Source organism: Zeus faber, assembly GCF_960531495.2.
Source record: "Zeus faber genome assembly, chromosome: 16".
NCBI lineage: Eukaryota > Metazoa > Chordata > Actinopteri > Zeiformes > Zeidae > Zeus > Zeus faber.
Window position 1 is genome coordinate 26,486,649 of NC_137202.1, and position 14,126 is coordinate 26,500,774.

Consider the following 14,126-nt stretch of genomic DNA (forward strand, 5'->3'; position numbering starts at 1 on the left):
TCATCGATTAAACCGTCGATTATTTTCTCAATTAATCGATTAGCTGTCTCGTCCATAAAATGTCGATCACCGTTTCCCAAAGCCCAAGGTGACGTCCTCAAATGTCTTGTTTTGTCCACGACCCGAACATGTTCAGTTTACTGTCATACAGGACTGAAGAGACCAGCACACATTCACATTTAGGAAGCTGGAATCGGAGCATTTGTAGATTTTCTTTCTTCTTTGGAAATTTCACTCAAAACGGTTAATCGATTATCAAAATAGTCGTCGATGAATTTATTATTTGGCAACTAATCGATTAATCGGCCAGTCATTGCAGCTCTATTGCAGAATATGCAGAATCTGCATTATCCACATTTACATTGAAAGTTTACAAGAAAAAAATACCGACGTAGAGTGAATGAGAGATGATCTTATTTGCAGCTCTACCTTTTCCTTAATCCAGGCCTCCAGCTGCTCCACCTTCCGATTGAATTCATGGAGGCTCTTGGCTCCGCCCAGCACCCGTGTTTGATTGGCCGCCGTCTGCTTCAGAGTCTGCCAATGGTCCCTCAACTGGCCGAGCTGTTTCTTCACAAGGTCGGAGGTGGGGTTCGGCTTGCAGATCAACTGGTCGCCCATCTTGGGCAAATGGGAGAAATATTAGTGCTTTTTCTTTCCGGTTATGTACGCAAGGCGGCTATCATCTGGCAGGGTCGTTGCTTGTGCGCCAGATGTTGGAACTCGCCTTGGAGAATTGCCACCCCCGCCCCCCACCCGTCGAAGGCGTCTGTGTGTCAGGGAGGGTTAATTATCCGCAATGTTCTATTTCCAAACATTTTGTCCCGAGGGTGAAAGTGTAAACTGAGTTGACAGGCCCGTCTGGAACATTAAGAACCATGAGAACGGGTCCGTGCTCTACTCCTGTGAAAGAAAATGGTTGTTGGCCAACGCAAGATTTGGTGGTTGATCAGAACTGTGACATGACTTTATACGGAGCCAGAGTAAACAAGTCAAGCTCTCTATGTGTTTCATTCAATATAGCTTTAATGGCTACTGTGGCGGGACCGTTTGAGGTCGTCCTCTGAGTCGCCGAGGTTCATTTTCACCTGGTTGAGCTGAATGAGGGTGTTCTCAAAGTATCTGAGGTCTCTGTGAAGAGCCTGGGAGGCCTCCTCGCAGTCCTCCAGGGAGCGGTGCTGGACGTCTCCGCCGTCTTTTAGGTCCTGCAACTTCCTTTTGATCCAGCCCTCCGCCTGCGGAGAACGGCAATATTAGAGCCGCTCCCTGAAAGGCAAACACTAACGGGGTAAGGCGAGCGTTCGTGCCGGGGGCCGAGACACAGCAGGGTTAACGCCCTCGTGCTTCAGCAGTTCAATCAGGACCCTTCACTTCTGTGTCCGTCTGTTCTTCCACATAAAGGTTTTTTTTACAGTGTTCTCAATAATCACATTCAAAGTGGTTGCCGTTGCCGTTTTTCTGTCAAAGGCTTTAAAAGCGTCGCATGGTGTCCACGCCGTGTGACAGCGTGTAACGTAACAATAGCACACTCGGTGAGGCGCGGCGCAAAGTGGTTTCGAGATGCTAATGTCGGCACTGGGTAAACACAATGTGCTATTATTTTTCGCTGATCGAGTGACCAGACCGAGGCGATAATTTCCACCCGAGCTTAGAAACACACATTACTTCAGAAACATCCTCGAGAACCGGGGCCCTTGTCCTCCCGCTCTCCCCTGTCACGTTATGCAGAGCAGACGTTTCTTTTGGCATGCGCGCGGGATCCGTTGCATAAGCCCTTGTCATATTGAGCTGCATGTTCTGGCAGCATTTGTTATGGAATGGGATAGTCCTCATCCAGGTGGCCAAGCTCAAGGAAGTGTTACTAGAAAGTAGAAGCTTGTTCCCTGCGTGGATGTGGGCAGCCCACACAAGTCAAAATAATTGAGCGTGTTAATAAATCACTTCATTTAGCTGTCCATGTCTGACCCAAGTCGAATTGAATATATATATATATATATATATATATATATATATACATATATATATGATGTGATGTGTAAATATGTATATGTGTGTGTGTATATCTATGTATGTATATAAATATATGTATAAAAATAAATATATATATATATATATATATACATATATATATATACATACATATATGTGTTTATATATACGTACACACACATATAATATATACACATATATATATATATACTTACATACATACATATATACATACATACATACATACATACATACATACATACATACATACATACATACATACATACATACATACATACATACATACATACATACATACATACATACATACATAAATATACTGTATTATGAAATGACCACAACTCTGTGTGTTCTTCATTGCAACACTGCAGCGACAAATATTTTTCCCCGAAACTCATCATTTCATAACCCCACGAGTTATGGTACAAACAAAACAGCAGAGCCACCCGTCTCACAGCGGCCACACAACTTTATTGACAGGAAGTCAAAAACGTGACGTCACCTTTCCTCAGTGAGTCGAGTGCGACAGCTTCACGGGACCGCCGCCGGGGGGGGGGGGCTGCTGTGGTATTTCTGCATTAAACAAGAGTAACCGAGCTTGACTCCACAGGCCTGCCCTTATCTCCACGCATCAGCTCTCATGGCAATGCAATGACCTCATACAGGAAGCCCGTGATGGCTTTGTTTCTTCCTGTTCTCGTCACAACAATGGCCTTTTGATGAAAGCTGTACTGTAGGTTCTCAGCATGGTCATAAAGGACCAGTCGGGAGTTCTAACACTTTCTAAATGTAACGGCAAAACAGACCATCACAAGAGAAAACTCTGATATTGTGTAAAAAAATAGACACGATCCAAAGCAGGCCCGAGTGATCGACTTCCGTGGAAAAAATTTCAATAGAAGGTGTTACAACCAAAATTTTGACCAAAACAAATGACCAAACTGTATCAGTCTCACACACGAGGGGTTAGTCAACAAGTGCATTGAGCAATCATGTCTCAGCACTTTCACGGCTCTGGGAGTGAAAGGCTCTCCGGTTACAAACACTAGCGTCTCCTCATCGAGGGGATGAGACGGCGAACAGCCGCGTGACCTCCCGTAGAACGGACGGGGCCGTCGGAGGGGCCGCAGTTCCCCGTGCGATGACCCGCTTTGCTCTCCTCGCTCGGTGCCCTGGGTCTGCGGCGGGGTTTTACAAGTGTTGCTCTGGAAGGCTCACTTCCACTTCCACGGCAAAGCGATACTGAAATAACATCTATCCGTCAGCACTATCGGCCGACCGGAGCGCCGTAAATCAAGTTGGCCCACAGGGCACCAGGATACCGGGAGTCGTTTAAAATAACCCCCAATGACGAAAGACAACAGGCGGAAAAGCGTGTCTGGCTTGTTCCCACTGTTGATGGGCGGCGGAGCTTGAGGTGGCCGCGTATGTGTCGTACATTTTCACCCTTGTGTGGCGAGCGCGCAGCCGCTCTGACGCCGACGCCAACTGCGGGACCCAAGGACGTCCGCGCGGCCCAGGGGGATCGCTCCCAGTACGTCCCCCTCTCTCGGCCCGGAGAGACGGAGTCGGCGATGAGATAAGACGGCCAGTTGTGCTGCTCGGGTCTGTCTCTCCGGGCCATAGGCGTGAAGAGACGGAGCCAAGCGATGATCTCACCCCGAAATAATTGCTTCACTTGTGGCGGTTTCCCCTCTCCCCTCCCATCCCTTAGACCGAAGCCAACACAGCTCGTACAGTTCTCCGACACAAATAGGAACCGGTGCATACTTTGCCTTTCTAAAAGGGTCAGGGGACAAGCAGTGTCCATTCTGATTTCGTGCCAATGGCTTTATTTGTTTGTCGGATTTCGTTTTGTTTTCGCCAAATCCAAATCCCACTCCTTCCTTTTTGGCTTTGGTAAAGCGGGTGTGAGATCATTGGATTATTAAAGGCCACTACCTCTGAGCATTTCTCCAGCTCAGATAAACATTTTAAATATTTTAAATGGAACAAACGGTACTAGGCAAAAAGGGACTTATTCAGGTTGCCACACCATTATTAGATTAGAATAGCAATGGCCTACATCGCACCCGCCCTTTTCAATTTGGAGAAAAATTGAGTGGATGAAGCAATACGCAAAGTTGGCTTGAGACGACCCTTAAGGCAATTTGAGCATTGTGTTCATATGCCAAACATCAAGTCAATCTCCCTCCAGTGTCAAAGCGAAGGAAAGAATCGTATCCAAAGGAAAGATAATGAGAGCCTTTTCATGAGCGATTCAAACACAACGCCGAAAAACCGAGGCCGTGCGATGGACACATCCACGGAGCGACCCGGACCGCGGCCGGCTGGCCAACGCAGCCTGCGGGACACATGCACCAGCGCCACTGATCACCTGAAGGATTTCCTTGTTGAAGAGGGCGCCGCACTGGGTGAAGCAGTCGCTCCGGGACGCGAGGGCTACGGGGCCGTCGCTTGCAGCCTTCCGCTGACCCTCCTTCTTCTGCGCCTCGCTCTTCGGCGACGGAGGCCCGGCAACTGAGACCTGCGGGGGCGGAGAAAATGGCCTCCTCAGAGCTGGAAAACACGGGGGCCTTCGATAAGACGGGAGACCGCAGCAGACTGGGCAGAGTGCAAGGAATGCCCGGGGAGTCCTCTCGGAACGGATTTGCCACTGATTATAAACTCACATAAGAATTAAGGGCCGTGTGAGGCGGTCTGAAGAGGACGGCGCTCTCCAACCGTACAATAATCACCTCACAGGGCGGGGGAAGTCTAACCGCACATTTAAACTGGTAATCGCAGCTTTTGTACAATCTAGAGACATTGCAAACATGTGTCGGACGGGCCCCTCAGGTCCCTCGCAACAAAACCCCACTGTCAGCGCCACGTCGGATGAAACTAAATGGACTGGCACAACTTCCTTAATGGACGAGCGCTGTGCCGCTCCGAAATCAGGAAACATCTGGGCAAATGGAGGAAGCAGCATTGGACGGATATATGGGTGGTGTTGTTTTGTTTTACAGGTAAACATGATGTGTCATCCAGAACCCTGAATAGTTCATTGTTCAACATACCAGGACACAGCAACAGAGTACATTTTTTTTGTGTTTACAAAAAGAAAATACTGATATTCCATATATATATATATATATATATATATATATATATATATATATATATATATATATATACATACATTTGGTCCTTCTTACAGGAGCCAATCGGAGCACGGCCATGCCACTGTTTTATTACCTGGCTCCGTAAGAATTTCTCCATGCCTTTTCTATTGTTAACATCTTCCCTGACCTCATGTTTTCCAGTGAACTGAAGCGCACCCTGCCTCTATGAAGGGTGCGATGGAGCGGAGCTCAAAGTGAAGAGACCAATACGTACGTTTAGCTTGGGCTGCACAAAGAAGCAAACTACAGCTAAGATAACCTTATAGGATCTCATAAAGCTGATAATCTTATGACACTGCCAATATCTTGCTCCTATGCCTTTACGGGAGGTTTTCACCATATGCTTAAGATACACCCAGTAAAACAAAATCCATCCAGTATATCATTTCTTTGAAGTCAGCGATCATACAGGTATTTTAGTTTTGATATTTCTCATTAGAAATCAGCAATTTGGCATTGTATTTTCCTCTTTTTTTTCATGCTTCATCGGTTTCTTCACGATTCGTGATGCATCTCAGGCATTTTCTATTGATATCTCTCTTCTTAATAACGTCTGTAATAAACGCAAAACCAAACTAAACCCCCATGGCGATGATCCGGATTTAGACCTAAGGGAGTTTGGGAGTTGTTTGTACTATGATGGAAATTTGTATAGAATTAGAGTTGCGATCCCCTGTTTTTTTATCAACCTCACTCTTCACACATATTTCTCATGTCATAAATATATTGTGTTCACCTCATTGTTGTTAAACTTTGGACGTATGCTTTATATATATATATATATATATATATATATATATATATATTGTTTATGTTGTTGATTGTTGGTATAATTGAAATGCTGTACATTGATTTTTACTCTATTCCTATTCTTTATTTTTTTTTTTCCCTTTTTTTATTTTTCTATCTGTAGTCCTCTGCCCAGCGCGGTCTCTGGAGTTAATGCCTAATGCCTCAAAAGCATTTCCCTACATGCTGTACAGCGCAATAATGTAGGTGACAAACAAATCTTTTGAATCTTGAATCATTTAACGTGACGTCATAGCCGTGATGGACGCTCCAGTGCGTTGTGGACTAATTGGTCAAATCCGCCCAAAAAGAGAAGCAGCAGGTTTACCTTGAGGTGGGAGCTTGTCTTGTTCTCACAGCGCATCCCCACGACCCGGGGCAGCTGGGCACCAGGGGCCGTGGCCCTGCTGTTGTTATTGTTGTTGTTGTTGACGCGGGCCCCCAGGGGCCCCTCCGGCCCCTTGACGTCCTCTCCGCTCCCAGAGATGGTTATCTTCCTGATGGACCTCGAGACAGCGGGGGCAGAAGAAGAAGGAGAAGAAGGAGAAGAAGGAGAAGAAGGAGAAGCGGCCGCGTTCGGGTGCAGACGGTCCTGGCCCGGGTCCTCCTGCCGGCGCTGGGCGGGGGCCACCTGCCTCACCGGCGCCGACGAGACCACCGGACGCGGGCCGAGGCCGGGGCCGGGGCCGGGGCCGGGTCCGGGGCCGGGTGCGCGCACCTGCGGTCGGCCGAGGTAGAGGGTTCCGCCCTCGCCCAGGTGATGCCGCAAGCTTTTCCCGCGGAGGTAAACCCGCGGGAAGCCGCTCGGGCCCGTCGGCGCCGCGGGGGCCGACAGCCGGGTCCCGATGGTGAACGGCTGGACCTTCCTCATCACGCTCTCCGACATCACAGCAAAAAAAAAAAGAACAAACAAACTCACCAAAAACCACTAAAACAAAAAATAAAAAATAAAATAAAAAGCGTGCGGACTGTCTCTCCAGTCGAGTCTGTTCGGTGTGACCCAGCGGGGGGCGGGGGGCGGGCGCCGGGGTGGTGTCAGTTCTCCACCTTCTTGTGCATGCCGAGGATGCACAGCACGCAGCCCAGGATGGCTTCCTTGGACTCCTGGGACCGGACGCGCTCCCAGACGTGGCGCAGCGCCGCGCCGACCTGGGCGGCGGCCGCGGAGACGCTTCTCCCGAGGAACCGCGCCGCGGAGCCCGCCGCGCTGCTGCCGAGGAGCCTGGTGAGCAGGGACCGCAGCAGGAGGAACACTGCCGGCATGCTGCCTGGCTGTCGCTGTGCGGGGGGAGAGAGAGAGAGAGAGAGAGAGAGAGACACACACACACACACACACACACGCACAAAATAATAAAAAAAAAAAACTGAAAAAAGAAAAAGATGAAAAAAAAACAGAAAGGAGGGGAGGAGAAGGAGGTTTTGTTAAAGGGAATGAAGTCACCACCTCTCTCTCTCTCCCTCTCACCCCTCTCAAAATTAAGTTCTCGCTCTCTCTTAAAAGTCAAAGTCTCTCTCTCTCTCTCTCATTTGCAGGACAGAGGGTGAATAGAGTGGTGGTGGTGTGTGTGTGTGTGTGTGTGTGTGTGTGTTGGGGGAGGGTGGGGCGATGGAGGTAGTGGTGGCGGTGTTGCTGCAAAGCCTGGCTGTCAAAACCTCCTCCCTGAACCTGCAGAGAAAAGCTTCCTGATAAGAGGAGTGGTGGAGTCAGAGAGGGAGACAGAGAAAAGAGAGGGAGAGAGATAGAGAGAACTGAATTGGGAGACGCGGGGGGGGTAGAGGGCGAGCAAGAGAGCGCCTTGGGCCACACCACACTCCAGTCCCAACTCCCTCCACCGTGAGGTGGTGTCCCGGCGGCCCCTTACCTCCGCCTCGCAGGGTGCAGGGCTGTGGATCTCTCCCTGCGCCGTGTGTCGCCGCTCCCCAGGAGAGAGAGGAAGACGTCGTTCAAAACACACGTCTTGCGGTTGGGGCTGAAAAGGGAGGCGTCCACCGCGCTGCGCTGGGGTCCAACGCGGGAGGACTCCGGCTTCTGTCCTGGATGAGACGCGTGTGAGGGCTGCATCGCGGTCGGCCCAGGTCAGAGTCCCCACCCCCGCCCCCACCCCCCTCGCCGCCGCGGCCCCACCTCCACCCACAGTTGTCATGTGGGGCTACAGCTGAATGGAACAGTGCAGGCCTGTCACTTGGCCCCTTAAACCATAGGACTGCTGGCACAACAAATGTGAGTAAGTAAGTAATGGTTCCCGAGCCCCACCCCGACACACACACACACACACACACACCCACACACACACACACACACACACACACACACACACACATGCATGCACACACACACACACACACGCGTGCGCACACACACACACACAAATCAAGGCTGGGTTCAACACAGCGCATGCTGGGCTAGCAGGGGGGCTGCTGTCGGTGTGTCAAGGGAGTGAGTTAGTGTGTGCGTGTGTGTGGGTGTGGGTGGGTGCTGGGGGGGGGTTGAGTGGAGCTATCGAGGAGGTAAGACAGCAGAGAAAACATTTTGCCACGAGGAGACAGGTGAGTTTGTTTTTTTTCCCTAAAAAGGAACTCAAGGATCTCACGCCGCTGCCCTCTTAACCACAATCCCCCGCCCTAACCCCAGCCCCCGCCCTAACCCCAGCCCCCGTCAGGCGGCTCAGGATGCAGCCCCGTGCGGTTCAGCCCGTCGGCCCCGCCCCCACGGATCCACTCGACACCACGAAAATTACCGAAGAAGTCGAGGAAGACGCCCTTCGTCGACGCCGGCGGGGACGTGTGTCCTGGGCGTTTGACCCATCCTCACTGCGTATCAGTGCAGCCGCCACGGCACCGAGTCCGGCTGCAGAACCAACGTCTGGGGTCAACAGACAAACCCCCAGAGGGGGTGCTTGAGCGTTCCGGCGGTCCACCACCGCGTTCCCCCACCGTGCTCCACCACCGCGTTCGACCACCGCGCTCCACCACCGCATTCCACCGCCGCGTTCCACCACCGCCAAAAACGCTGTCGTTTTGGGGGACGGAGGGTTTACCGACACCGTCGAGCCCGAGCGGATGTAATCAAATGACGCGGCGGCAGCAAACATTATCCAAAATTAAACAACGGTGGTGGTTTATGTATTACAGCCCCTCAGTGATGCAACACGCCGGCTGAGGGTTTTTTCATTTTTTGTTTTGCTGTCGCTGTGTTGTTTGAAGTCGGGGGCTCCAGCTCATGTAAGTTAAAGGCCGCCGCTCAGAAGCGAACCACAGGACCGGCCCCGGATTCGACACGGTTAATGATGCTCTTAAAACAGCTCTGGTTTCGCGATGAAGTCATCTGAAGGAAGAGTTTTAATTTGTTGCAGCTTGGAATCAGAGATGAACTCCAGCGCAGGCTGGGTGGGTTTTAAGGGGGTGGGTGGGCGGAGCTCGGAGGGGCTTGGCCGGCTGTAAAAAAAAAGGAAAAAAAAAAAAAAAGGAAAAATTGCCATTTCCTGGCTTCGATGGATGAGTGGCTTCAAAGGTGTCAGGATAAGGTCTTGTAGTGCGTGGCGGCTCCGTGGAAGTGAAAGCGGAAGACGTCATTTCAAACAGGTCGTCCTTAACAGGAATTTCTCGACTGCGAAAAAACATTACGTAATGGACGGTCAAAGAGTGAGTTCTTGTTTGCAGCGTGGCATAAGAATCTGATTCCATCTAAAAACAAACACACACAGAATATGACTCATGCTTTTGAAAAATGCGCTGATCATTCTGCATGGAGGAGTCCGCTTGGAAAAAAAAAAAAGGATGACTCCAAGAAACAGCCGTTTGATGTCTGACTATATATTCTGGTGCCGTCTTTGGTGGCGGGGTCCGCCATTTCCCACCGAGAACGCAAAGGTCGGGCCCACCCGAAAAAGATTTTGGGGTCCTCTCAAGCCCAGCTTCCATCCGCTGTTCAACTGACCCTTCTTAAAGGGGAACTATTATGCTTTTCCTTATTTTCTGTTGTATATATATATATAATGTTAGTGTGGGATGTTCATATTAGACGTGGCCAAAGTGTCACATAATGAGGTCAGCTAATGACAGAGCTGACTGGCTGTGAACAGAACGTTCAGGATTCCACCGCTGTCAACGCTCGGTTTTCAAAGGTTTTTATCTGCTCTCTGCACGATCTGAGCTCGTCACCCTTGGCTTCATACGCTCATCTGCTCCATCCCATGGGCTGCGCCTTTCTCCAAACCAAACCAGTGAGAGTGTGTGTTTTTATCGTAGACGTACCGTAGCTATTAATTTATTTTATTCTCTGCCGTTTAACTAATTGTGGAAGAAACAAAAAAGAATCCCCGTCTGCGGTGTCCCCCACACGCCCCCGACATGGCGACTAAAGTGGGAGCAAACTTTCAAACCAGGCTTCGTGCATCTCACACCAGGGAAGACGCAGCGGCTGCGTCGCTTGTTTCTCGCCTCCAATTTGCCCGGGAACAGATTTCGGTGGAACCACGAGGGGAAATCGGCGACAGGTCGCCGGCTTCACACGGCGGAACCCGGACGTCGTGCTCCAACCCCGGCGCCGGGGCTGAGGAGGGTGGCGCCGCCCACTGTCACAGCGTGGGTTGAGGGGCTCGTTAGAGTGACTACGGTACGTGTTTTTTTGGGGGCCTCAGAGACCTGGATGAACTTGTTGAAAAGCGGCATCATCGGCCCCCCAGTAAAAACATACATTTATCTTGGTATCAACGTGCTCCTGGAACGCCTGACCTATGAATCCTGCTTTTCCACACACAATGTAAACATTTAGGAAAATCAGAAGGGTTGTTTGCGGGGGGCGGGGGGCGGGGGGCTGGGGGGAGGGGGGGTGTTCAGATTTGAACCAGGTGTTCCCCCCCCCCCCCGCCTCCGGCAGATTAAGCTACCGTAACACCTTCCTTATGCTGTTTGACCCCTCGGAGCCCCCCCCGTCACCCCCCCCGTCACCCCTCTCTCACCGCGCTGCCCGCACCCCCCCGAGGAACGATGATGTCATGGACAAACCTCGATTTCACTCCAAACGCCGCGCGTGTGTCATCTTCTTTTACTTGAATCTTTTTTTTTTTTTTTTTTTTCCCCTGGAGGAGCGCCGCCAGAGACCGCCCGCTCTCCGGCCCGCTCGGTGACATCACCGCCTCCCAAGGCGATAACGAAAGCCCCCTGCTCTGCCGAGCGCGGCCCGTCCGTGCCGCCGTCAGAGTCGGTAAATACAGGTTGCCGGCCGCGCGCGCACGGGGGGGGACGCTCCGCTCTATCGTCGACCACTCTTTCCGCTTTTATTTCACGGTGACGCGGTGACGCGGTGACGCGGTCCCCCCCGCCAGTGTGTCGGGGTCCGCCACAGGGTTAGAACACAAACGCTGTCTTAGACGTGAAAACACGTCAAATGAGTTGTGGAGAAAATGCGATGGTGAATGCAGAATGGTGACACGTGGTGCGGGGTTGGGAGGGTGGGGGGGTGAGGTTTGACGGATAGGGTTGCCCCCCCCTAGACTGCACGAAACCATATCGGTTGACGTGTTCGCACACCTCCGGCGTCACAGCAGGGGGGGGGGGGGTTTCCTGTTTCAAACGCCCGACGCCTCCCCTCCTCCTGGTGACCGCAGAGGGCCCCCCGCGGGGGGGCCCATCCTGGGCCGATGATGTCAGCGCACTGCGAGATGCCATTTCAGTCAGTCATCCCTCGTTGTTTGGAGACGCGCGGTGCCAGGCGAGAGGCGAGGGCAGACCGACAGGAGTGAGTCATTAAGGAAACAGGCGAAAAGACAAATTGTAGACCCAGGCACCTCGTCCCCGGACAAAAGAGCGGTTTTGATGACAATCTCTCACTCCTCGCTTGCCTTGCGATGTGTTTGTTCCATCTGGTCGGCCGTGCGCCGCCAGCGGCAGGGCGGCCGGGTCTTGTCAGCGGGGGAGCCGGGGCTCCCATCCGAGGAGAGACCCGGGTTCAGGCCCGTACCAATTTGAATTTGATTTCACCGTAAATTGTAAACCGTAAATTGTAAATCACCGCCTTCCAATTGGAAAACCAGCAACTCCAGGTCCACATGTGTTTTCTGTCTGCTCGCCGCATCCCTGATAGTTTATGCCAGAGCCCATCTGTAACATAATTCATTCTCTTTCACGCGAAATTTCACGCGTCTGTTTGGAGCACGAGGCACAGAGAAGCCCAACAAACCACCGCGCGGTCCAGTTTCTATATGGGCTTGAATGTTGCGTAAAAGTGTGTCGTTTCGGCAAGTTCTACGAAATAAATCAAATTTCAATTAAGTGCCCAAAAAAAAAAAAACAACGATGACGATTTTAGTTAACTGAACAAGCCGCGGTCCCTCAGCTACGAGAGCACAGTAAGCACACCGCACTGGAGGGGCCTCAGACCTCGGCGAGTGCAATCAGAAGTCTGCCTCAGGTGGCAATCAGCCTGGATGGGTGGGTGAGGTCACTCCGTCATGTGACATCATACTGTAGCTTTCACATGGTGTATATGCTCCGGCGGCTGGAAGCAATCAGCCCCCATATCAAAGGTTAAAAAAACAAACAAAAAAAACCAAAACAACAAACAACATAAAAAGCAGCACCTTATTCTTTGTGTCCACGTGAGGTATCAATCACCTCCAAAGGGGGTGGGTGCTACGGGGTTTAACCTTTGACCTGTGATTTCATTGTGGCGTTCCATCCGGGTCCCGTCAGCTCTCCCTTGGTTGCCAAACTTCGCGGCTTGATTCAGTGATCGCAGCGGGGAGCCTTTAATCATGCGCTCCAGCCTGCGAGGAACACAGGTTTTCTTTGCTTTATCAGCGTTACTAAGTGGATTCATTAGTTGAGACACTTTGAATGCAAAAACAAAACAAAACAGAAAAACGGAAAATAACAATAACAAACCTGAAAGCGTTTCATTTACATGTGTTTGGAATAAAAAAAATTAAAAAAAACCTGTGCACACTCGCTTCAGAAGTTAATTCGCTAATGTCACATTTTGCTGAAAACGACCCTTGCAATTCCCACGGTACGTCCAGAGCATAATGTTGGCGGCGGTGGGTCAGTAGGAAGCGGCGCCGCTTCCCGTTTCCGGTCTCACCGCCTGTCACCGTTACCGAAGGCAAATGAATTTGCCTCGGACACTTTGGCTGCAAACGCAACGGCATCTCGCGGGCGCACACAAACCTGAAGTCTTCCGAGAGTCCAACACGGTTTGTACACAGATCCTGTGCATGATGCCTTCGGAAGTTAAAACCGCAGAGGAAATCACATGTTGAGCATAATTACAACAGCTCTTACGCCTCGAACAGCTCATCGTTTTTTTTTGTGGGCAGGTATAACTGTTATTGGAGGTAAATAAGAAAATACAAAAGCGCACGACTTGCAAAGCTCCCCCAGATGTGCTTGTGTGTGCTAAATCTCTTCCACCGTGGGGGGAGAGGGGGTCATTCCTTCTTGGCAAAACTAGAAAGACATTATTTCTTTTTAGATCACGCAGCCTGGATCGAGTACAGGGGGAAGAGGATCCAGTTTTCTTTCTTCCTTTTTTTTTATTTTTCTCCCCCGGCTTTGACATAAAAGCTCAGCCTGAAGTTGTTTTTTCGCATCCAGCGCCGGACCTCTTGGAACGCCTCGCTCGCGTTCCTTCCCACGTCGAGCTCTGAGCCCCGTGCGTGCTTGCCTGCCGATGCTCAAACTCCAACGGTCCCCGTCGTCAAAATAACTAAAAAATTTTTTTTATTTGTTTCAGTGCTGAACCAACGTTTTTATGAAGAACAACTCAAGATCCTGCCACGCAGCGACCGTGATCCCGGACGACGTGATCCCGACAACATTAACGTCTCTTTGAGTTGAGCTCCTTATGGCGGGGACACCAGGCCAGAGCTCGTTCCCGAAGACAGACCTCACACATTTCAGGACGTCTGCCCATCCCCGTAGCGCACGCAGCATGGGGTTTAGCCGGGACGGGGACCGCAGGGGGATCACGTGTCCCTTGGTCTGGTCCCGGTCTCGTCTGGGCCTGCACCACGCTACACCCACGGAGACTGATCTCAAATTTGATCAAACTAGCCTGAGGACGCTCCCTCTGATTGCCTTACTTACTGACTTACCAGCACTTACTGTTAACCTCTGAACTCACGTCTGCGCTACAAATGTGTGCGCTGATTGCCTTTCATAGAA

General features: G+C 51.0%; 2 protein-coding genes across 5 annotated transcripts in view; both read right to left on the minus strand.

Moving 5' to 3' along the window:
- The window catches only part of mymx (myomixer), a 33,593-nt gene extending 26,618 nt beyond the window's left edge, over nucleotides 1-6,975 (minus strand). For 3 of the 4 annotated variants that reach the window (XM_080016782.1, XM_080016783.1, XM_080016781.1), the window contains exons 1-4: nucleotides 6,292-6,975; nucleotides 4,388-4,537; nucleotides 1,089-1,235; nucleotides 430-621 (exon numbers count right to left, since the gene is read on the minus strand). In XM_080016782.1, coding sequence (XP_079872908.1) covers nucleotides 430-621; nucleotides 1,089-1,235; nucleotides 4,388-4,537; nucleotides 6,292-6,849 — 1,047 coding nt within the window. In that variant the 5' untranslated portion in view covers nucleotides 6,850-6,975. The remainder of the gene's footprint in view (nucleotides 1-429; nucleotides 622-1,088; nucleotides 1,236-4,387; nucleotides 4,538-6,291) is intronic. The other variant, XM_080016784.1, reaches the window with a different exon arrangement.
- Nucleotides 6,872-7,226, minus strand: LOC307242352 (protein myomixer-like; the record flags this gene model as incomplete). The annotated part of the gene is made up of 1 exon (XM_080016785.1): nucleotides 6,872-7,226. The coding sequence occupies one exon, from the start codon at nucleotides 7,224-7,226 to the stop codon at nucleotides 6,999-7,001; it is 228 nt and encodes a 75-aa protein (XP_079872911.1). The 3' UTR covers nucleotides 6,872-6,998.
- Nucleotides 7,227-14,126: the final 6,900 nt, after the last annotated feature.